Source organism: Podarcis erhardii (assembly GCF_964252035.2).
Source record: "Podarcis erhardii genome assembly, chromosome: 9".
NCBI classification, from domain to species: domain Eukaryota; kingdom Metazoa; phylum Chordata; class Lepidosauria; order Squamata; family Lacertidae; genus Podarcis; species Podarcis erhardii.
Genome location: NC_138512.1, coordinates 38,479,838 through 38,503,945, shown reverse-complemented (window position 1 = coordinate 38,503,945; position 24,108 = coordinate 38,479,838). Strand labels below are relative to the sequence as shown.

At 42.3% G+C, this 24,108-nt stretch overlaps 1 protein-coding gene across 4 annotated transcripts in view; it reads left to right on the top strand.

The window, feature by feature from the left end:
* FNIP2 (folliculin interacting protein 2) overlaps positions 1–24,108 on the top strand; it is a 47,416-nt gene that overhangs the window by 3,496 nt on the left and 19,812 nt on the right. Inside the window, exons 1-7 of one of the 4 annotated variants that reach the window (XM_081875245.1) lie at positions 12,530–13,225; positions 17,355–17,481; positions 19,994–20,116; positions 21,073–21,173; positions 21,261–21,332; positions 22,099–22,199; positions 22,324–22,413. In XM_081875245.1, the coding sequence (XP_081731371.1) occupies positions 12,990–13,225; positions 17,355–17,481; positions 19,994–20,116; positions 21,073–21,173; positions 21,261–21,332; positions 22,099–22,199; positions 22,324–22,413 (850 nt within the window). In that variant the 5' untranslated portion in view covers positions 12,530–12,989. Of the gene's footprint in view, positions 1–12,529; positions 13,226–17,354; positions 17,482–19,993; positions 20,117–21,072; positions 21,174–21,260; positions 21,333–22,098; positions 22,200–22,323; positions 22,414–24,108 lie in introns of those variants that run through there. The other 3 variants (XM_081875247.1, XM_081875246.1, XM_081875248.1) reach the window with 3 other exon arrangements.

Genomic DNA, 24,108 nt, shown 5'->3' with positions numbered 1-24,108 from the left:
TACTTTACTCAGACACAACCTAGTGTTTTCGCATCATCCTTTTCTTGCATCTGTGACTTTCTCCCCAGTAGACTTGCATTCATAAAAAGAGCTTCTCCATTGCAGTTTGGGGTCATATTAGTTTTTCTTTCCTGTAATTAGTCTCATTGCTAACGTGGAGAACCAAATGGAGCAGCAATCTACAACCACAGAACCAAACTTCTGTGTGTTTGCTGTTCCCTTTTCCCTGTGTTTGCTGAATAATCAGAGGGTTCAGAAATCAGTCATTTCATAATCTGTTCACTTGTATTGTGAGAGAGGCTGGTCAAGGCCAAAGCGATTACATCACATGTGTAGACAGCACACTTTCACATGACATCCCATTCCATTCATTGTGACTGGTTAGGTCTTGTGACTGGGTAATGTCTGGATCTTTTGCCAGGTTCTATCCTTTTGAAATGCTAAATATGCTGGGAAAATAAAGACTGAAAGGGGGCAGGGAGAAGGACTGGTTTGGGGGCTTTGCTTTTCGCCTTCTCCCCGTTCAAAAACTAGTTCTGCTCATTTTAACGTTTTATTTTCCAACTAAACCACTCAAAGTAACATACCCTCCCCTTCAGATTACTCTTTTTCGTTTATCATGCTGAGTTAACACTGCAGTTCTTTTGCAGCCTCAGGTCAAATAGCCAACTTTTAACATAGGTAGAGACGTCCTCCCTTCCTGGTTCCTTTTGATGTTTCCAAGTGGGAATCCTGTTGCATATATTAAAGCCCCATAACCGTTGCTGAGTCCTTGGAAGGTTATTGGAGTTAGCTGCACACATTCTGGCTGCAATTCTTATATAGCAGTTTTCCTCCGTCTGGTACCCTCCATATATCCGGAAGGCATTAGGCTAAGGAAGATGGATATATGATGACTTCAATGCCACCTCTCCATGTTTCCTGTGAAGTTGCCAGCATCCCCTACACAACCACTTTGTGCATGCCATCTGTGCAGTTCTGAGTGCATAATTTCTAAAAGTGTTTTGGCGTAAGCTGATCTGGAAGCTCTTATCCCTCATCCCCTGTTGCTAGACGGTGGGTCACTATTACTGTTATTTCTTTTCTATGCTCTGGAACTCAACCCTATCAGAGGACAAGGTTATGCCCAATTTTTGCTCCTTCTGCTGCAGGACCATATGTCAACCTGAATTGGACAGCTTGCACGATCATGCCCTATAGGGGCAGATCAGCTGCTGTGCTGAGTGTCCTTTTCCAGTGCAGTTGTGAAATCTTTTTGCTTTGCAATGAGCCATTAGTAACAATAAGAGAACTAAACACCTAGCCACATAGTACCTTTACTCCATAGTACTGTGATTGTGTCATCAAGCTGGACTAGCTGAACTAGTTCAAATGTAAAATATGCAATTTAGAAAAGTGTTGATGATCCACTTCCTAAGGGTGGGGGAATTGACATAGTTTGGCTTTTACTTTCTGGCGTAAAGCTTTTTGGCTTCTGATACATTCACATGGGCTTAAAATTACTAGTAGGCTGGCAAGCAGGTGAAGGACATCATCTCTATGCCTACGTGCTGTTATAAAAAGCTCTCTTGGTATGATGCCATCACAATATACTACAGGCTGGTTGTGGTGAGCTGTTCAAACTGGTGATGATGAGCATGGGCACAGGCAACATTTGCAGGATTGAAATGTATGGAATCTCATGGAGCTCTAGTATCGGATTTTAGGAGCATTTGAGAGTAGCTCAGCGCCCTGAGTAAATCTGATGTACATCTGTGTCTTCTAGAATCTGGCCCCTCTTCCTTCAGCTGAATTGCCAGGCATGCAGTGCACGGGTAACAAAACTTGGTTGCATGTCCATAGAGAAATCCTTAATATTACTCAAGATATCTCTTTTGGAGCTTGAGGTTGTCTTTGCTGTTGTCTTGAGCAGCCTGCAGGTGGAGAGTGAGTTAGTGAGACCTCCCCTTTTTTAAAGTGATCCCATGAGTGTCTGCTTATGGAAATGTTTTGTGGGAATGTATTCCCCCCCACCCACCCACTCGCTGCCTAGATTTTATACCCTGGTCCAGCACGGTTGATAAATTTGACTACAGGCATTTCCACCTTAGCAGCATCCTTATTTGGAAATGTGTGATATAAGCAGCACAGTTGCAGTATAACTTATTTCCTGCTGAAAACCAAAATGAAAACATATTAAAACCAGTGTGCAATAATTTGCTAAAACTGCTGCATCTAAATAATACCTTAGGATATGTGTTAGCAAGTTTTGAACACAGTAGGCTTCTGCTTTGAATACACTTAAGCTTTGAATACTCCAGTTCTGTCCTTTCTAGGATTTGCAGCTGAACACATGCTTTATTGCTGCTGTGCAGGATCCTTAGCTGGTAACAATATGTTAGCTTTGGTGAATGAGCTCATTCAGTTGGCAGTAGATTGCAAGCCATTCCTTTGGTCATGCTGCAACGCTTAGAGAGAGTCTGCCAGCATGAAATTTAAAAATTAGCAATACTCCATTGCTGGTAAAAGGGAAGAAAGCGTAAATGAATTTTGTTGCTTACTTGTTACTTACTTTAATTGTACCATAGAGGCTCTGGAACAACACTAAATGTAAGGCTGTGTGGGTTTCTACTGTGTTCCTGTTATAAAAGTGTAAATTCTACATGTTGTGATTTTTCGTGTCAGTAATTTGGTATGAAGAAGCACCTTGAGTCAGGTGTGCAACTTGCCAGATTTTTAGGAAAGGTAGGTGAGAAATTGGTGGTCAAAACAACTGCTGGAAAATATAGGGAGAGACACATGGCTGGGCGCAATTTGGTATTGTATCAAGTATCTTCTGTATCTTCTTTCTTCTTTGTCGATCACTCATAGCCGAGTAAGATTGGCTTTCATAAACACGGTTTTAGCAATGAGTTCTTAAGTGACTGTGGAGGCCAATTCTGGATCCACACATCCTTCCACAGTGGGGACATTGGTTTCCGGGCGGGAGTTGATCCACGGTGTGGATTTGCCAAGCATGCCTTCCTCTTAGCACATTTCTCCCTTGCGTCCTGAGTTCGCTCAATGGTATCTTCTGTATATAGCAAAGTGAGCTACTATATAAAGAGGAAAACAAAAGTTTGGTACCTAGGTAAGTGGTCACTGGTCCATTGTGTCTTTTGCTTGAGTATTGGCCCTAACTTGAAAGACTAAGGGAAGGGAAGTGGTGGTTGCGTGAAGGCTAGGTTGCAAGAGAGTTCAGTATGTGAATCTATATAACATGTTGATTGCTTATGAAGTACAGTGGTACCTCGGGTTACATACGCTTCAGGTTACAGACTCCGCTAACACAGAAATAGTGCTGCAGGTTAAGAACTTTGCTTCAGGATGAGAACAGAAATCGTGCTCCGGTGGTGCGGCGGCAGCGGGAGGCCCCTTAGCTAAAGTGGTGCTTCAGGTTAAGAATAGTTTCAGGTTAAGAACGGACCTCCGGAATGAATTAAGTACTTAACCCAAGGTACCACTGTATTTGAGGTTAGGTAAGGGCTTTTCATTTTATTTTTTTAAAATGAGGTGCATGAGTGAATTCATAAGTGTCATTAAGCTTCTCTAAGACTGAAAGGGTTTGGATGGTTGTTGTTTTTGTCACAGAACTTTATTCAGAGGAGAGAGCTGCTTCTGGTTACCATGGAAACATATTTTTGGCAGAAAGCAGGAGGCCTTCAGGCAGGACTTCTCCCTGGATTTATTTCCAATAATTTCTAAACCACTTCAAGATAGGATCTCAGAGCGCCTTATGACAAGAAACACAACATAACAGCAGGAGTGTCTCAGTGAGAACAGTATGGTAAAACACTTCATTAAAACATCATCAGCTTAATTCAGGGGCAGTAAAAACTGGCAGCAACTGCCACGAGATGCCTGGGCAAAGAGACATGCGGTTTGACTTCACCCCCTGAAGCACACTCCATTGTCTCTTGAGACAGACAGATGCCAACAACAACAATATAAAATACAGTGCTAATGTTCCTATTTTCTTGATATAAAACTGTAATTGAGTTATTGTAGTTACAAGTTAACTGCCACAAAATATTGCAGTGGGGAGTTCTTCTTCAGCTTGGTACTGCAGTCACTTCATTCTATTCCTGCTCCACAGTTCCCCAGATTCCTTTTATTTTTTTTCATTCTGCACCAGACCAGAACCTTCTATATTCAGTAAGCATGCCTTAATTTGGCTGCCTCAGTTCCCTCTGCATCATACCGGGGTTTTTTTTTGCACATGAGGTGCTCCTACTTCTACTACATCAAACCTTTTATAGGCAACTCTCGCTTCCATCCATAACCATCCCTGGTGACATTTACAAATCCAGACAATAAAGAGGTTACCTCTCACAGAGCAAGAATTTCCAGGACCCTTGGCAAACTACAGTTCCCAGGAATATATTTTTTTGGCAGGGGGAGCCATATGCTTTAAATGTATGGTGTGGAACTGACCTTGGAATGCTATTTTACATGTCATACCAGAACGTTGTGCAAGAAAAGTGAAACTAAACTCAAACTCAAAACACGTTCTTTTGCAAGAGGTCACACAGGCGGAAGCACGAGAGCTGCTATAGAACCTACCTATTATAACATTACACAAACACGTCTGCAGACTCTTGCATAAGTGTTTGCAGAACAATGCTAGAAGCAATTTCCCTACTGTTCATGGGGGGGGGGGGTTGCATTCAACCTTTGATAGATATGTCTTGTCTCTGGAATCTATTGCCATTTTTGCTACAAGAGACAGCTTAAGGCCGTGTCATGGCTGTACACCTAGGATGAAACCATTTTAGCCTTTTAATGCTCCATTTCCGGTTTAAATATTAAATCAGATAATGTTGCAGTGTGATTGCTAAATGTCCACTCATATTGTGAATTTTCATTAAGTCTAAATTGAAATATCTTTCATTGTAGCAAAATTATTCCGTCTCATGTGCAACCTATAAAAACGAGCTCTTCCATCCTTCTCAATAAACCTTAAAAAAAAAAAAAATCTTCTCCTTTGAAATGAATATAGTAAGTTGAAATCCAGCAATTTTACCAGCTCCCATATACATTGACAAATGAGTATAGAAAACAGTGAAGCCATTTCCGGACTGCGGTTTATCATCTATCTCATCGGAGGCAGGATTTCCTAGCATTCATCACCAGTTGAATATGTAAACATCACTCCATAGTGGGGTTTTTTAAATGCTACATGCTGATAAAGTTATAATGGTAGGCATTGTGCCTTTCTTCATTCTCCTTGCACAAAGACTTATGTGCATTGTGCTAGTTGTGACAATTCTATTCCTCTTCATACGTTAGAATAACACCTATACGAGCATGTTAACTTGAGGATAGTGCCAATGGGAGACTATTATTATTATATAACTTATATAATATAACCCTTGTTCTTTTAATCTCATCTAATTATCTAGCACAGCTGTTGCTTAGTCTTCAAATGGCAAGCCATGAAATAACATTTATTAAGCAAATCAAAGATCTGGTTAATGTCATCTTCTGTGGCTACTTCTTTCCTTTCCCCAGAGTCTCCTAAATCCATTTTCACTTGTGGTGCTTTGATGTTGTGCATTAATGTTTCTTTTTTTTGTTCAGTGGGTGATGGTAGCTTAAACATTTTGATGCAAACAGTAGTGTAGTGGAAAATTCTGAAGTGCAGCGATGTTGGTGACAATGCATAGCCATGTCCCCAAAGCTATGCCACTTCTAGGATTATAGAACAAAAATGAACTTCTGACCAATGCAAACATTATAGCTTCTAAAGCAGGGATAGGCAACCTAAGGCCATTGGGCCAGATCGCCTTCTCAATCTGGCCCGCGGATGGTCTGGGAATTGCTGTGTTTTTACATGAGTAGAATGTGTTCTTTTATTTAAAATGCATTTCCGGGTTATTTGTGGAGGATAGGAATTTGTATATATTATTTTTCAAAATATAGTCTGGCCCACCACATGGTCTGAGGGACAGTGGACCGGCCCAAGGCTGAAAAAGGTTGCTGACTCCTGTTCTAAAGCAACCCAGCTTTTTTCATACTGTGATCTCCACTTTAACATCTAGCCTGATGAAGAGTTCTGGTGGATTCCAAAGCTTGCACACTATTCTGTGACATTTGTTTTATCATATTAAAGTGGTTTTGGAGTTTTACAAAATAAAAGTTTTACAAAATAAAACTTTAACCCATAGTTTTTGGTGTGCATAGCTATATATATTTATATATATATCCTTCTGCTTGGCTTACTTGGTGGATATCTCTCTAAGAAAAACTTACTTATTTGGAATGCCAAAGACTGGCAGATGCCATCATCATCTCTGCTGTGCTAGTGTTGCATCATCCTTGCCCATCCTTGCTCTGCCACACTTTTGGTTGTAAGAGCGTCATTTTGGGCTCAGTACGCAAGACTGAATGCTGGCCCTCTTTCCTATAGCAGTGCACTGAATTTAGCTGTCTCCTACCTCCCATCTGTAGGCAGGTTGAGATCCTACCTATCCACAGACAGTCTTGCCAGAGTGGTGCATGCCCTGGTTATCTCCCACTTAGACTACTGCAATGCACTTTACGTGGGACTACCTTTGAAGGTGACTCGGAAGCTACAACCAATCCAGAATGCGGCAGCAAGACTGGTGACTGGGAATGGCCGCCAAGACATATAACTCCGGTCCTAAAGGATCTTCACTGGCTCCCAGTACGTTTCCAAGCACAATTCAAAGTGTTGGTGCTGACCTTTAAAGCCCTAAACTGCCTCGGCCCAGTATACTTGAAGGAGCATCTCCACCCCCATCGCTCAGCCTGGACGCTGAGGTCCTCCTCCTAGGGTCTTCTGCTGGTTCCTTCACTGTGAGACATGAAGTTACAGGGAACCAGGCAGAGAGCCTTCTCGGTAGTGGCACCTTCCCTGTGGAATGCCCTCCCTTCAGATGTCAAGAAGATAAAGAATTACCCAACTTTTAGAAGACATCTGAAGGCAGTCCTGTATCGGGAGGTTTTTAACACATGATGTTTTTATTATGTTTTTAGATATGCTGTAAGCCACCCAGATTGGCTGGGGGATCCCAGCCAGATGGGCGGGGTATAAATAATAAAATTATTATTATTAGCTGACTACTTTTATTAAAGAGGCCTTTGAGCTGCATTACTGAAACAGTTGTGAAGCAGGACTTTTAATCAAGCTGGTGCTTTCTGGTCATTGAGCAGGTAACAGAAGCAACATTAATCTCTCTAGTTCTCTGTGTGTGTGTGTGTGTGTGTGAGAGAGAGAGAGAGAGAGAGAGAGAATCCCTAACACTCCTCTACAAACAGGAACATGGAAACTGCTGAACAAACTAGGAAGCACTAGTCAGAAAATGTAGCCAAGCCCATGTATCAGGATGCCAAACCCAGGTGTGGTCAGGAAGACTCGGCTGACCTGTGCCTGCTGTACGGGAAATCTTGGGCAATGACATCAGTTAGTAATGAAGGGCAAAAAATGAAGCTGGTGCAATTGACGACTGTGGGTGCTAATTGTATCTATTACCTGGGCTCTCTGCCGTCACAGAAAGGCTTTGATTTTTAAAATGATACGTTTTAAATACATGGTAGAGGCTTGAGGGAAAGGTGTGGTGGGTTGGGAAGGTAAATGCAGGCACATTAAGGCATAAGGTAGATTTCTGTGTCTGGCAAAGAGCTTTTCAGTTGGTTATGTCCTGGCAGCCTCTCTGCTGAGCACTGTGTTCTTGGAAGTTGGATGCATCACATGGTTCCGTCTGGAACAAGTGCCCTGTGAAATGAGGCATCATCTGAGATGAGGAAGGATGAATGCGAAATGCAATGGCTCTGGCAGAACCCCACCCCTTGTTTGGAAAACAGCAAATGCTTTGGCAAAACAGCTTTGTGCACCAGCAAAGATTAAATGGATGCGGGAAGTTTGGTGCTAGACCTTAATTGTGCTTGCCTTCCATATTGATACATCAAGGAAGACAAAGATCTTGTCATATATATATGTCTCTCAAGACCTCCAGGTGTGTGCGACTGTGTTTATGTAGGTGTGTGTGTTTAAAAACAAATCAGACTTGGAACTATTACCCCCACTTCCCTACTACTTGTGTGAAAGAATCAATTTGTTTTCATTTACTTGCATGGCTGCCAACCTCGGGCTTCCTGCGTCCCTAGCCCCACAAGCTCCGGGAGGGGCGGTGAGGTTGCGCGCAATCTTGCCGCCGCTGCTGGACCTGGGGGGGGGATAATTTCCCCCCTTTATTTCCCCCTCTGAAAACTAGGTGCGCCCTATGGTCCAGTGCACCCTATGGAGCAAAAAATACGGTATTTCTTAAAGAGCTCCTGTACCTTCTAAACCAGTGGTTCCCAACCTTTTTTTGGCCATGCCCCACCTAAGCACCCCTAAAATCCTGATCCCCCTGACATATAATTCTTATTATTCAAAAAGTGAACTCCTATTCACGTGGAGGAAGCCTAAAAGGCCACTCACTGTTAATAACTCATTCTCAAATTGCCCCCTTTAAAAATCAAACTGCCCCACATTGGAAACCATGGTTCTAAACTATGATTTATTATTATTTATTGCATTTATATCCCTCATTTTTCTCCAAGGAGCTCAAAGTGGTATACATGGTTTTCCCGTTGTAATTTAATCCCCACAACAACCCAGTGAGGTAGGTTAAGCTGAGATGCAGTGATTGGCCTAAAGTCACCCAATGAGCTTCATGGCTGAGTGGGGATTTGAACCCTGGTCTCCCAGGTCCTAGTCTGACTCTAGCCACTACATCACACTGGCTGTCTAAATATGTGTGTGATAACCCAGGAAGTGGTTTTGTTTTTCCCCATTGCTGCATCTTCATGCCAGGAAAATTTATGCCACTGCCATACATACACCCATTCCACAGCTGTTTAAAGGCACAGGAGTCCTGTAAGGTAGGGAAGGAAAGTTGCCAGTTGTCTGTGAGGGAGAGAAGGAAAATTTTAACGGCTTCCTGGAGTTGAGCTGGCCACAATTAAATTGTTAGTCTTTAATGTGTCACAAGGTTCTTTGTTTCTGTGCTGTGACCATTGTCTGCTTGCTGGTCAAGCTTAATCATCAGTGATAGAGGGTTAATGGTCCTGTTGAGTCTTGGTTTGCAAAACTGGATCCTGTGATCCCATATTCATGTACTGGGATTCAAAGCTTCAGTATTAACTATTCCAATATACATAACAATTCAGTACAGTTTAGAACTGGCAGGCTGCCTTGTGATCCTGAAGGCGTCCTGGTGTCGGATTTTCCCTCAGGATTTTCTCAGTTCCATTAGATCATAAGATGAACAGCATCCATTCCTCAGAAGGTTTATGGCATACAATGATCTACAAACAAAGTGTCATACAGATAAAGCTCAGGTGGTTTTTTTCTCCCCTCTTCCCGCTCCCCACAAAGCTGAGAGGAATTTGGAAAATCTAGGATATGCCCTTCTTCTGAAGGTAATTTACATGTAAACAAAGGATCATGAAGGGTTCCTTGGTATTTCTGCAAGAGCTGTAGTAACTGGAGAACTATAAAGATGGAAATGGACATAATTGGATTTTATAACCAGTTATTAACTTCTGCATAGCAAAATATTCTAGAGCCCCATCTGAGGAAACTTTGTGTAGCCATCTTGCTGAAGCTAAGTAGGTCTTGATCTGATCAGTGCCTACATAGAAAACACATGCTTTCCATGATGGCAGAAAGACAGGAAAATCTGTCTATCTCTTGAAAATTATGGGTTGTATCCTACTATGACTGCTTTCTCTGACCCAGAGAAAGCTTCTATGTCCAGAAAGAGAGGGGAGCCCCCCCCAGTGCACTTTTCCAAAGAGTCCCCCAAGTTTCTGGAGTACATTTTGGGAGGCATGATGTGGGGAGTTGCAGAGGGAATGGGAATTTGTGGAAATTGCTCCATCACCTCCCTACCTCCTTCATGGCAGTTTTTACTGGAGCAACTATCCTTTTGTGCGTAGGCAGACATAATTGGTACCCCCCCCCATGTGTCTATACCAGGCATAGGCAAGCTTGTCCCTCCAGATGTTTTAGGACTACAATTCCCATCATCCCTGACCACTGGTCCTGTTAGCTAGGGGAGATGGGAGTTGTAGTCCCAAAACATCTGGAGGGCCAAGTTTGCCTATGCCTGGTCTATACATTTACCAGGCCACTTTTTCCTGTATTGTAGGCTCTATGTGTATCTGATACAACCTATTCAGAAACTAAAAGTTGTTTCCTCCCTGTTGCGTAATTCTTTTGCTGTGATAGGTGCAAAATTTCCATCCCTTTAGTTTAGTTCATTAGCACCATTCTGTTTCCCCCTGTGTAACTCAACCCAGGACCAAAAGTTAGACTCTGTAAATCACACGCCCTCAGTATTTGTGGCTTACAAATAGGCCTTGTGAGAAACTGATAACGCTGCCTCACAGTTAAACAGGTGGGTTACAGATCAGCAATGCTGGCCCAATTGCTTTGCATTCAGTGAACTTTGCATCAATGTGATGAGCCCTTTATAGCCTATGCATCTATTGGAATGATAGCATTTATGTTTCTGTTACTGTGGAAGTCTGTAGGCTGTTGAATTGTATTCCATTATAGATCCGTTGCTAGTTGTTGCGGTCCTTATACTGTGTGTGCAGTGAGGGGCACATTTGGGTATCTTGCTGCTGCTGTTTATGCCCTTTATTCTGAGGCATAGCTGTCAAGTGTCCCTTATTTGAAGGGACAGTCCCTTATTCCAGCGCCAAGTCCCACTGCTGTCCCTTATTGATGGATGTCCCTTAAATGTCCCTTAAATGATGTCCCTTAAATTTCAAAGGAAGCAGCTCCTCTCCCTGCTGGCCAGGGAGGAGGGAGGCTCCAACTGTGTTGCTTGGCTGTGTTGCTCACCCAATAAGAAGTCTAAGAACAACTGGGGGGTGGAGCTTGCATGTCTTGTGTGTGACTAGTTAATGCAAGCTGAGGGGTTTTTTGAAAGCTGGATGCCATTTTGTTGCACGTGCTGCTGCAAACTTTGCAGTGCAAAGCCAGGCCGGGGAGCCATCTTAAGTTGAGGCTGCATAGGCCTTGTGGTGCATGTGATTCAGATTCTAGTCAGTTGAACCTCTGGTTACAAAGTTGGTTGGACAGTGTTCTCGAAGCTACCCAGCATGAGTTTGACCAGACTGCAGGAGGACAGGAAGACTGGAGTGCCTGGAACAGGCGAGGCTGCAGGTCCCTTATTTTGGCTGCTGGTCCCTTATTTTCAAATCTGTAAGTTGACAGCTATGTTCTGAGGGTATTGTGAAAGATTCTGTATACCTTTACTTGTAACTGTTCTGTGAAAAGCAACCAAAAAAATAGTTGGTTGGCATCTGTTTCGGGAGACAGTGGGGGAGTGTGCCTTTGGGGGTGTAGTCAAACTGTTGGAAGGTTGTAGCACCTTCTGTAGCTGTAGAGACTAATGCAGGAGAGACATGTTTTGTTGCATCTGGGGCAGATGTGGGGAAAGTATATAATGGAACTAAAGTGTCATATAATCTGGAGCTAATGGCCATGTTTGCACACCATGTTAAACCAGATTAGTGCAAAGTGAAGGAGGTGTAGCAAACCTCATACTCATGCCTTCCCCTTCTGTACTCCTGCATGAGTTCAAGTTGGCTTGTTTTCAAACTAGCCATAGGTGTTAGCAACATTTTGTCATTTTGGACTAAACAGCTGCCCATGGTTAAGCAGAAGCAAAGCCTTCCAAATTCTTCTGCATGGAAAGAAAGAGAAGGGAGGACACAAGAGCCATACTGGATCAGGCCCCAGGCCTATCTGTCTGTTCCCACAGTGGTTAACCATTTGCCTATGTAAAGCCTGCAAGCAGAATAGTGGCACCCATCCCACTTGTGATTCCTAGCATCCAGTATACAGAGGTGCACTTGCCTCTGACAGTGGAGGTAGAGCATAGCCACCCTGTGTGGTTTAGTGCAGCCTTTCTCAACGATGCCCTCCAGTTGTTGTCCTATTATAGCTCCCATCTTATCTGGCCATGAGCCACCCTGCCTGTGGCCAGTGGAAGTTGTAGTCCCAACAGCATGAAGTGCTGACTTTATTCTTTAACTTTCTGTCCATTCGTGTCAGAGGGAAAAACAATAATGGATCTAAAATAAATCTGCAGTGTTTCTCAGTTGACTTAAAACACTGGTTGTGTTTGACTGTAACTTAAGTGTAAAGGACGGGGCGGGGGAGTGTCTCTTAAAAATCTCTCCAGGCCTTCAAAATTTTCCCGTGCTCTTTAACCAGCCCCTGTGTGTTGATCATCATCTCGCACTATATGGGAATTGCTTACAATATTATCAGCACTAGAAGGCAAACATTCTAAGGGGTGGGAGGTAGGGAGGTCGCTGTCCCTTCCTTTGTGTTAATCATTCCCTACCGATAACCTGTGGCATTGGTGACAGGTTCCTGTTTGCATTGGAAGTGATGGTGCTGAGACACAAGGTTGCTAAGAGCTGTCAGATGACACTTGCTCACATGAGCTCATTAGGAGGGTGTTGCAGCCAGTTTTAAAACAAGTTTGCAACTAGGGAGTCAGTGAGAAAGCAACCTCTCTCTATATATCCAAGGCCATCTGGTTAGGTCTTGTGATCAAATAATTGCTAGCTACAGAAGCATACCAGGAAGCAAGATAGTCATAGCTCTTACTAGCTACTGCATCTGACAGCAAATTGGTTGGATTACTAAGGATATACAAGTTGTGCTTATTTCTTTTTTGAAATTAAATTATGTAGTGCATTGTGAGCCTTTGGAATAGAGAATATTTCCAGGCATGATGCAGCAAGGACCACTCCTTTAAAGAAAGAAGACGACAACAAAGAAGAAGGAGGAAACCCAAATGAATGCTGTTCAATTCTTGGTTGAATCCCCCCCCCCCCCCGTGAGAAAGTTGATAACCAATAGATACTGAACTGTAATGAAGGACCCTAGGTAGATCACTCTTCAGTACACACTTGCTACTTCAAAGAAGTGATGAATGTGTGTTTGTGTAAAAGAGAGAGGGAATACCTGTGAGCTCAACATGTGTGGAGGCCCGCCAAAGACGTCGAACAGCACAGGGGACCAGACTGAAAAAGGAAGAGAGATTCGTGGTTCCTCTACCACATTGGAGAACAGCTTTTCAAAGGCAAGGTTGAATAAGGCTAAGAAACCACTTGTGGTGGAAAAGAGTTCCAATTATTCAAAGGGAGTATCTGGAAAGCTATCAAAAAGGTAGGAAAGCTTAAATCAAAAATTGCATTTGGGTGGGGGAGGACTTTGAGACTATGCGTTCTAACTTGCATAGGAGAAAAGTAAGACTAATCCTAAAAAGGGGCATCACAGTTTTAGCCAATTAACCTTTCTTCCAGGGAATTACTTGACAGTTACTCTTAATATCTTAACTATATTGCATATTGGATGCTAACAAATTATTGTGTAGGTTAGTTGGAATCTAACTAACTGCGAGAAGGAAGTGTTTGACTGAAATGTTGTGCCTGCGTTGGTTACGTATATTAAGATAAGGAGATTGAAAAAGGATTCTCCATGTGTGGCCCTATGAGCTACAGATGTGGTTTACCAATAAAGTGCTAGCAATAAGTGAAATTAAAATTTACAATTTGAGACACAAGATTTACCCACCCGGGAAGAATGGCAGATGAAGGTGATGGACTATATGGAACTGGTGGAAATGACTGGCAGAATCTGAGACCAAGGAGAAGAGTTGGTGGAAGAAGATTGGAAGAAATTTAAAGTTTATTTACAGAAACATTGTAAATTAAGGAATGTTAGAAGTATGTTGGAATGAAGTTATGTGGTCTTAGCAGAAATGATATAAAGGATTAAGTAAAAATGGATAGTTAATTGGTGAAAGAAGAGAGTGTAAAATTACAGTATGTTAAGATAAATTACTAGGATAAAAACAAAGATGGAAAGGATTTGCTGAAATACCTAATTGAACTAGAATACAAAAAAGGGAGGTGTGAGGAGGTCAAGGAAACAAGCAAATGAAAAATGAGTTGTGGGAAGGTTTGATTTTTTTTGTTTTTTTCTTGGTTGTTTGTATTGTTCTGGGTTTTTTTGTTTTCTGTTTGTGTTTATGGTGATGTATTGTCTTGTTTTTTCTTGCTTAGTTTGGTGTTTTCTTTTTTGTAATCTTTAAAATTGGAATAAATATTATTTTTAAAAATAAATAAATTACAATTTGAATAGCTTCCTCAAAAGGCAATGCAAACAGGCTGATTTTACACACATGCTACCTTCAGCACTTCATCATTTAACGAAATTAATGTACCACTTGCTTGTCAATCAAACCTCTAAGCAATTTACAAAAAAAAAAGCAAGCCTGAAAATAAAGAAGAAATTTTTAAAATAAAAAACCTTTACAACAAGTGGGAAAAGATTAAAATACATGTTTGTCTAAAATAAAATGTTTTCAGCAGGTGCTAATAGGAGTGCAGTGAAAATGCGAGATATGGTGGTATCTCGGGTTAAGTACTTAATTCATTCTGGAGGTCTGTTCTTAACCTGAAACTGTTCTTAACCTGAAGCACCACTTTAGCTAATGGGGCCTCCTGCTGCTGCCGCGCCACCGGAGCACGATTTCTGTTCTCATCCTGAAGCAAAGTTCTTAACCCAAGGTACTATTTCTGGGTTAGCGGAGTCTGTAACCTGAAGCGTATGTAACCTGAGGTACCACTGTAGTTCTGAAGAGTAGGTGTTGCCATGCTAAAATATATATTTTCTTTCAAATGTGGAATGGATATTTTGTGGCACCTATAAAGTGGCAATGAAACAGTAGGGTGGGCATACGTTGGTAGCTCCAGAAACCTAGTTCGATTTGTCTTTTGAACCTCTGAAGTTGAAGTTCTCCATGAAGGCAGGTTGTATGTATTCAGTTAGGTAGACAAGCAACTTGGAAAAAGAGGCAGATTTCCACTTTCCTGTAGTAATAAATATTGCAGTACAAACCCATAGTTATGTTCAGAAACTCAAACGCCCAGGAAGGGAGAGGGCAGGTTGGTATTAGAAGTGTGTTCAGTGGCTAAAGAACTGCAGTCCTTTTCAACATGTAGATAATTTTGTCACCCGAGAACAGTGTTTGGTGACCTTTCCTTAGCACAGAGCTGGATGTCTTGCAGATACTGAGCCATGTATGGTATAATATTGAAAGAAACAGATTTTGACTTCTCTCTTATTGTTAAAATCTGTTGGTGGAATCAAGGAGTTCAGCCACCTGTGAGATTCTAAGCCAGGGATGCGAGAGTCTGTAGCACACCTGGATGTTGCTGAACTACAGCTCCCATCATCCCTGACTGGAATCATCATGTTGACTGGAACTGATGGAGTCTGGCAGCAACATCTGGAGAAGCTGCCGGTTTCCCACCCATTTTAGGCCATTGACAAAAAGGAGTGTATAAGCTGGTACTCTTTGCTGGCTGCTTGTAATATGCACAAACATTTGAGGATTGCTAGCCTATAGAAAGCAAAAAGTTTAATAAACATGACTTTAAATGTTTTCCTTTTGGCTAAGAAAAGGTACCCATTTCCCCCCTCCTCAAAGATATGGTATATCTTTTTTTTAAAAAAAGTTTTAAAATCCTACTTTTTAAAGCGCTTTTGGGAGAGGACCAAAACTTTTGCATGCACAGGATAAATTAACGTTGCCTAATAGCATGTGTTCTTTCTCTACCCTGTAGGTGTGGTCTAGCTGGGTCAGGGCTGTACTGAAATGAAACTATGATACATAAGGGAAGCCTCTGCTAGAAAATGCACATCTCTATGTTGCAACAGCAAAGGATTTCACTGTATCAGCCCTTTCAAATATTTCCATGTGCTCTAAAGTCTTGTACATTTCAAAAGTGCAGGGTGGCAATGCCATGTGATTCAAGGTACAGTACTGGCAAACAGATCCAAGTTTTGTTTTCATTGGAAACTTAAAAGAGCACATTTGAACCCAAAAGATAATCAACAATTCTTCCTTAAAATGCATAACAAGGAATACACAAGTTGGTCTTGCCTGTTAAGATGGTAAACTACTTTTAGAAGACACATCTACTTATTTCTTACCTATTTGAGTTCATTAGAGCTCTTTGTTGCTAATACCAGGTAAAATAAGTTTAATAGTATTGGTCAGATTTCAGGTTGCTTTATAATGCATACAATGTGAGAGCCCTCCTGTTGGTTTTTTTAACTGTATGAACAAGCTGAACTGTATGTCATAGATTTGCATGAAAATGGTGGATAGTGGAGGAACTGATAAATGGCATCTATAATAGAAGAGACAGCTATGACTCTTTCGTATATGCCAGTAAACCATATGTAACAATTTCTCTATGCCATAATAGAAAAAAATGGTAATACACATCTACTCTTGTTATCCTGCCTCCAAACACACAAGGAAGCATTTGTCAGAAGGGAAAGAGAATGTTCTACCTATTAACCTGGGGTAGCCAGATGTCAAGTATTTTCTTCCTGCCTGTGGGCTGGACTTAGTGAATGTCCAGTATCCTCTCTGATTGGATGCTGATGCTTTGCTCTCTGTCCTGAATTCAGCTATTTAAAAAAAGAGTTTGATTTGTGGCTACACCTCTTCCCTGGCAGAATCGGACCTTGGCATGCTGAAGGATGCTTAAGTGATTTTTATATGTGTTCAAGTAGAATTTTAGGGTTGTTGTTGTTTTTTTAATCCAAGCCTTAAGGGCTACCTAGACAATATTGTTGTGTGGTTTTTCTTTCTTCCTTTTAAGGCAACCTGCAATTTCACTTGAATGGTTTATTAAGGGTCTTAAATTAGAAACCTGGAGTTGAGTAATGAGGTTTGGTATGTCTCGCCACACTGACTGTCCCGGCTAATACTAGGGTTAGGGTTAACTGTGGCTTTCCAGTTAACTCATGTATATACTACCGTGGCCATCCCACATTAATACTGAACATTACATGTAGGCATGTATGTGGAGATGTATGTGGTATTCCTATAAGTTGGAAAGCGACTCCTCAGAATTTTCCGTCTATACTTACATTAACTCTTCATCAGACTAAATGAAAATGTAACAGAGTCTCACATGTACAGAATGCAAACTTTTCTTTTTTACTTAGTTTAAGTTACTTTAGCCAACCTTATTTATTTATGAGCACTTTTTGAAACCAGGGTTGTTGTTTTAAAGTGCATTTGACCCCACAGGGGGTTTGACTTAACTTTTGAAATGGCTCGTGATGTAATAGCCAACTGTTCTGCTACCTTTTCAGTGTGAATGTATGAAGAACATTTGTGGCTTTAACATTCACAAGACCACGCCATGGAAAAAGTCTCTTGAATAAATGGCTATTTATCTTCATTCCTTCTTGTATTTACAATTCACAGCTGGTCCTCTTCAGGGTTTGACCTAAATGAAATTCGCTTGATAGTCTATCAAGATTGTGAGAGGCGGGGCAGACAGGTCTTGTTTGACTCCACAGCAGTCCACAAAATTGATGAGACAACAGTTCAGGTATGGGTTTTGTTGTTTCTTCCTTTTATCCAGCCATAAAAATAAAATAGGAAAATGACCACAATTTTTTAAAATCACAATTATCACAATATTTATTTATATCCCGCCTTTACTTAAGGCTTAAGAATACAAACATCATCATTCTTTTCTCTTTGTTTACGTCTCAGTGGAAAATTTGCCTCTTGCCTGCCTGAGATCTTTCCCTCTTCCTGCTACTCCACTCTTTTGCCTCTAGGTGTACGTAGACTTGGTTGTCTACACAGGTCTATATGCAAACTCTGGCTGCATACATGCCATGTATTTAATGCATACGGCTTCGCGCACGCCCCCCCCCCAAGAATCATGGGAACTGTAGTTTTTCCTCCCACTGAGCTGCAGTTCCCAACATGTTTAACAAACTACAGTTCCCAGGATTCTCTGCAGGGGGAGCCATATGATTTAAACATATGGTGTGCAATGCATCTGGCTCTATGATGTCATCTTGGAATAAAAACTCATTTTGAATACAGTTTACACACAAGGCTCAGCTTTGGCTGATTGATGTAAATTACTTCTATCCATTCCAGCCGTGGTTTCCATTTCACTCCTCACTTCGCTGGGCTTTTTTCTCCTGAACTCTTTGAAAAAGAGTCTTCACAGCAGCAGCAACCAAATGTACAGGTTGAGCCAACTTCCCATTGGGCTTGTTTATCTGGAAGCCTAGGCTGGCTACTTGCATGTAAAAAGCAGAGCTTAATCATGAAGTACAGCTAATGAATTCTGTTCCAGGCTTTTCCTGTGGGTGGCCCACAGGCAAACGCATTACAGAAGGCTTTTCTCTCCCTACCCCCCTTGTCAGTAGCTTGTGTCAAACACATGACAACCAACAATTTTGCTCTTTCCCTAATGACAGTCACATTGGGGGATTAGATTAACAGCCCTTAACTAAATGTAGTACAAAGCAAAATCTCTTACAAAAGGAATGTAAATAGGTGGTTTGAATGTGCAAAAGGCCTGTGTGCTTTATGGGGGCAGATAAGGAGTAGGTGTGAGGCTGGGGAGGAGAAACCCCTGTTATGCTCCTGCTTTCACTGAGTTCAGGTTTTTATTGACCTTCTAAAACCAATGGCTTGTTGAGCTCGCTCTTACCTCAAGGAGCATGTGGCAATGAGCTCACCTCCCCACTCCCACCCCAGCACAGCCCTTCTAATCAATGAGTTTAAACTAAAAGAATAAAGATCTGCATTATATGTTCAAAAGAGTATTCTACCACTTTAAACAGCCATGGCTGTCCCTCACAAGAATCCTGGGAAGTTTGAGAAGGGTGCTGGGAGTTGCTAGGAGACCCTTATTCTCCTCCCAGAGCTACAATTCCCAGAGTTCCCTGGGAAGAGGGGTTGATTGCAGGGGCATAGCATTGGGGGGACACACTGGGGTTGTCAGCCCAGATGCACCACTTTGTGGGAGCACGGTAATGAGGCATCCCCCCATGCAGGGCTCCCTGTCCCACCCTGCCTGCCACTGGAGGTGTCTGGGCCCTGGAGCCTGGGCTGGCCTCAACACCATGAAGAGTTAGTCCTCAGAACGTGGGCTTTGTGTGTAAATAGAAGACAGGAAAGGTTTGGGGGTCTGAGCGCAATGAAAGTGCTTGGTTGTATTCAGGAAAGTGAAACCAGAAAAGTCGAGTTCATATACAGTGGTACCTCGGGTTAAGTACTTACAGTGGTGCCTCGCAAGACGAAATTAATCTGTTCCGCGAGTCTCTTCGTCTAGCGGTTTTTTCGTCTTGCGAAGCAAGCCCATTGACGGCTTAGCGGATTAGTGCTATTAGCGGCTTTTAGCGGCTTATCGGCTTAGCGGATAAGCAGATAAGCGGCTTAGCGGCTTAGAAAAAGGGGGGGAAAGGAAAAAAACCCCGCAGGAACTCGCAAGACATTTTCGTCTTGCGAAGCAAGCCCATAGGAAATTCGTTTTGCGAAGCACCTCCAAAACGGAACACCCTTTCGTCTAGCGGGTTTTCCGTCTTGCGAGGCATTCGTCTTGCGGGGCACCACTGTAATTCGTTCCAGAGGTCTGTTCTTAACCTGAAACTGTTCTTAACCCGAAGCACCACTTTAGCTAATGGGGACCTCCTGCTGCCGCCATGCCACCGGAGCACGATTTCTGTTCTGATCCTGAAGCAAAGTTCCCGAGGTACTTTTTTCGGGTTAGCGGAGTCTGTAACCTGAAGCGTATGTAACCCGAGGTACCACTGTACTGCAGCCTTTGGCTGCCTGGTGCTCTACAGATATTGGGACTACAACTCCCATCAGCCTCAACGAACATCTGGTTGGGGGTGATGTTATCTGGGGGTGCAACAACATCTGGAAAGCACCCAATTAGCAGATCAGGAAGACAGCCATGACCAGGATTAAAAGTGCAAGTGGGTCCATTTTAACATGGAGACAGTGTTTTATGCACTGAAATGCTGCAGGGTTGCTTAGAAATTATGGGGATTTTGCATTACCACGAATTAATATATTTCCTCCTCTAGGATGCTTCTGGGAAGACTTGGGGCAAGGGCTGCCAAACAACTGTTGGAGCCAGTGCAGCTTCTCCCTGTAGTTCTTCAATGGACAGTAGGCAGAACGTCACTGAAGACATTCCTAAGTATCAGGTAACCTGAACATGAGAACTGGCATCTATACAAACCCCCAAGTCAACTGAATTGAAAACCAGATTTGTCTTAGGTTTTGCTACATATCTGGTAAGGAATCACTTTCCATTTGGCCTGGAGGGATAAATCCTCACCATCTATTTATGTAATGAGGGCCTTAATGCCCTTGCCAGATTTGAAAGTACTTTCTGTAAACACCAATTCTGGATACTTAAAAAGGCATTTGGATGGCATGTATCAATTTGTATGTATAAATTAAGATGGATGTATTGATGCTTATTCCCTTCTTTATTTTCCTCTATTTTTTTCTTTAATACATTTGCATTTTTAAAAAAGCAGTTAAAAAGAATAGCGTTACAAGTTGCACTGCGCTGAAAAATGGCTAAATTCTCACTAGAGCTGCTCTCTGAAGAGGAGGGAGTATAAAATGCTTAGTACATTTTAATTCTGCATATCCCATGTTTGTTGTACACCAGCTTCTTTAAACTAAAAATGGTATGAATTTTATGTGAATGATGAAATAGACATGCAAAAGAAAATCAATGGGGGGGGGGAGTAAAAATAAATAAATGAAATTTAGCATATTATATATATTGGTGCTTTAAAATCCCAAACATGTATATCTTTTTGTTTCAATAGACCTTCTTTTGCTCCATGTTCTTGTACATATCCTTTTGAGGGGGGGTGTTAAATTGGGGCAGCTAAAAATGTATTCAAAATCAGATTGTAATATGGTGTCCCCCATTTTCACTCTGCCTGCTTTTAGTAGTGGCTGTGCAGAATCAGTAGAACTTTGGTAATTCAGTAATGCTATGCCTGTTGTGTTTTCACTTGCTTGTGTTAATACTTCATTGGGACTCAATGTGCTACAACGGTACAACTCAAAAGCTGCTTGGTTTAGAAGCAGTATATGGCAAAGTTTGCGAAAGCAACTGTTTTTCCTTCCTTACTTCTAGTACACCAGGCCAGCTTCTGATGTCAACATGTTGGGAGAGATGATGTTTGGTTCAGTAGCAATGAGTTACAAAGGCTCTACACTGAAGATCCACTATATACGGTGAGCTAATGCCTCCAGTTCCTTCTTGTTGTCATGGAGTTCTTACTGGAACAGCTGAATTATTAGTTTTATTGTTTATCCTTTCAGCTCTCCTCCGCAGCTTATGATGAGTAAAGTTTTCTCTGCCAGAGTAGGCAGCTTCTGTGGAAGTGCAAATAGGTGAGAGCATCTTCCTTCCTCGCTTTTACTGTTTTCAGATTCAGATTTTCAAGGGGGAGGCAGTTCTCACTCAACTCAGTATTTTATTTTTTGAAAAATCCTGCCTTGGTAATCATAAACTAAGAGTGCAACACCGTAAATTATTTTTGTGTGGTTGAGGCACAGGTGTCAAGTCCTATGAGACTCAACTAAATTTAGGGTGTTTGTCTTCAGAATTCACAAAAAGCAGCTAGAAGTGGCTATGTAAAGATAACTAAGTTCTTAAAAGTGGTGGGATTCACCATTTGGTGTAGAGGAATAAGAAACTCCTGGGCACATGGTCATCACTTCAAGTTATGATGGTGTTACTTAGAGTTGTAGCCAACAAGAGCCTTCTGTCAGTGCAAAGATTTACACTTGGGTAGTGGACTTTCCTTTCTTCACTTCTTACTCCCACGAATCTGCTCTGCAGGGTTGGGGGGACCCCCAGAACAGATTTAGAGGGTGAGTGGAGACAGAGGAGAGCAAGGGAAAGTTATGTTGTGCAAACTCAAATCCTTACGTTGTTGGAGTGAATTACTTAGTGCTACTTGGGATGCAACCTATAGATCTTGACTTTTTTCCATTGCAGTGCTGCCTGCTGTGAGTGGGTGAAATCGATGCTATCTTACATAAGTTTAGAAATCTCTTTATGATCATGGATAGCCAATTGCAGGGCTACAGGGTGGGGAGGAAGTGCTCAATGGCAACTTAATCCATCTTTCTTGGATGGATGTTTCTTTTACAGCTTGCAAGGTAGCTTTGAATACATGAATCAAGAACCCAATTTAGCAAGACTGAACTCTAATCCAAATAGTTTGGGCCCCTGCCACAGTGGAAGTAACCTAGGTAAGTACATTCAGCGGTTTAATTATTTGTGTGTGCACCACAAGTTTTGGTTCGTGGTCTGTTACATTTCCATGTAATCTGATTTTGTTTTGTTTTGTATATTTCTTGTGTTGCTGCCTTCTAGGTGTATTGCAGCTGTGTAGCAACAAACTGCTGCATGGTGTGGCTGAAGGGGGGCCTCTCTGGCTCACCCGGAGTGCTTCCTTCTTTGCAGGTTTGTGCGCAGCGTCGAGCACAGGGTGGTGCGCCAGTACATGCCCCTCTAGCTAGCTCCTGGTGGAAATCTCTTGGCATGGGATCAATAACTCCTCTCCACAAATGGACTGGGCTGAGGAGGTGATGGTGGTGGTAGCTCTAAAATATCCAGTAAGAGCTCATCTAAAGCAGGTGTGGGGAATCTGTGGCCCTCCCGATGTTGTGGAAGTCCAACTCCCATCGGCCTCACCCAGTGTGGTCAGGGATCAGGACCATCCGACTTGGTGGGGGCAGAGCCAGGGCAATAGCCTCCCAGCAGTGGAGTCATAACTACTTCCCAGGAGGGAGACACACAGTGGTGAGGGTGGGAGTGCCGAATTGGTTTTGCTGGGGTATCCACAGCACTCCGTCCTTTGCCAACCCTAGTAAGCAGCAGTGACACTGCTGCCGGGAGGCTGCCGCTCTGCGCCACTAGTGCAATCGGAACACAGGAGACCATTGGTCCTTCCAGCTCAGTATTGTCAACACTGACTGGCAGCAGCTCTCCGGGGCTTTGAGCAGAAGCCTTACCTGGAGATGTTGAGGTTTGCACCTGATACCTTTTGCATGCAAAGCTCAGTGGCTCTACCACTGAGCCATGGCTTTTGGCCAACATCTGGAGGGCTGCAAGTTCCTCACGCTGTCCATGTAGCATCTTCAGTAATGTGTTTCCCTGCTGGTCGCACTTCATAGCGCCATATTTATTCCCAGATGACAGAGCCCTTCCAGGTTTGAGAGGAGTTGTCTTTTCCAAGTTAATCATTTGCTGGTGTGTTCTGTTAATTTTCTCACATGTAATAATGTTGGAGTGGTTTCTCTCCCCCCCCCCCCTATCTTCCCCTGCCCCCACGTGGTAAAGTCACCTAAATGCCACCGAATAAGCACAGTTAATTTTATAGCGGAAGTGCTGACCTTTTGGAAGAGTGTGATCAAGGGAATCTGAGTTAATCTAAACACGGGTCACAAATTTTGCATGCCCTCTAATCAATCGATCTTCTTTGCTTAATGTTGGGAATTTATGGAGCTACAACTGCTGTTCAGCCTAGCATTGGGAGCCATCTGAAAACAGATATTTGTCATTTGTGTGTGTTATCATTTTAAAGCATGTAAGAGTAACAATGGGTTGGATCCAGAAGTTCACTTCTAACCACAGAAGTTGCCTTTAACTTGTGGATAGTTTGTGTTACTTCCTGCTAGCATGTTACATAGGAAACTTAAACTAATGCCACGATAAATTCATTTAATTTGTGTGTGTGTGTGTGTTACAACAGAGCAATATAGTAGTTAACATTACATAATGTACTCACTTAAAACATAATCACCTATTTTCACATATTCTCTTTTCAGAGTTACCAGAGATCAAATTAATTGACAGTATTATACACACACATGTACACACACACATGTGTGTGTATGTGTCCATGAGTATGTTGAGTTTAGAAGTAGGGTCTGTTTTTCCAAGACATTGCCCTTGAAATTGGGATACAAAACATCTCTAGTCTACACAGATCTTTCGTCTTGAGAATAAGGAATTCCATACTTGTTCAAACCACTCCTGGCTTCATAGGTGCTATCTAGGCAACTTAAGGCTTTAGTCTTACTCAGGCTTTCTTCCCCCAGCCATACTATGCCATGGAGTCCATTCCCTTCCCCCTCTACCCCATGAGAAGAGAGA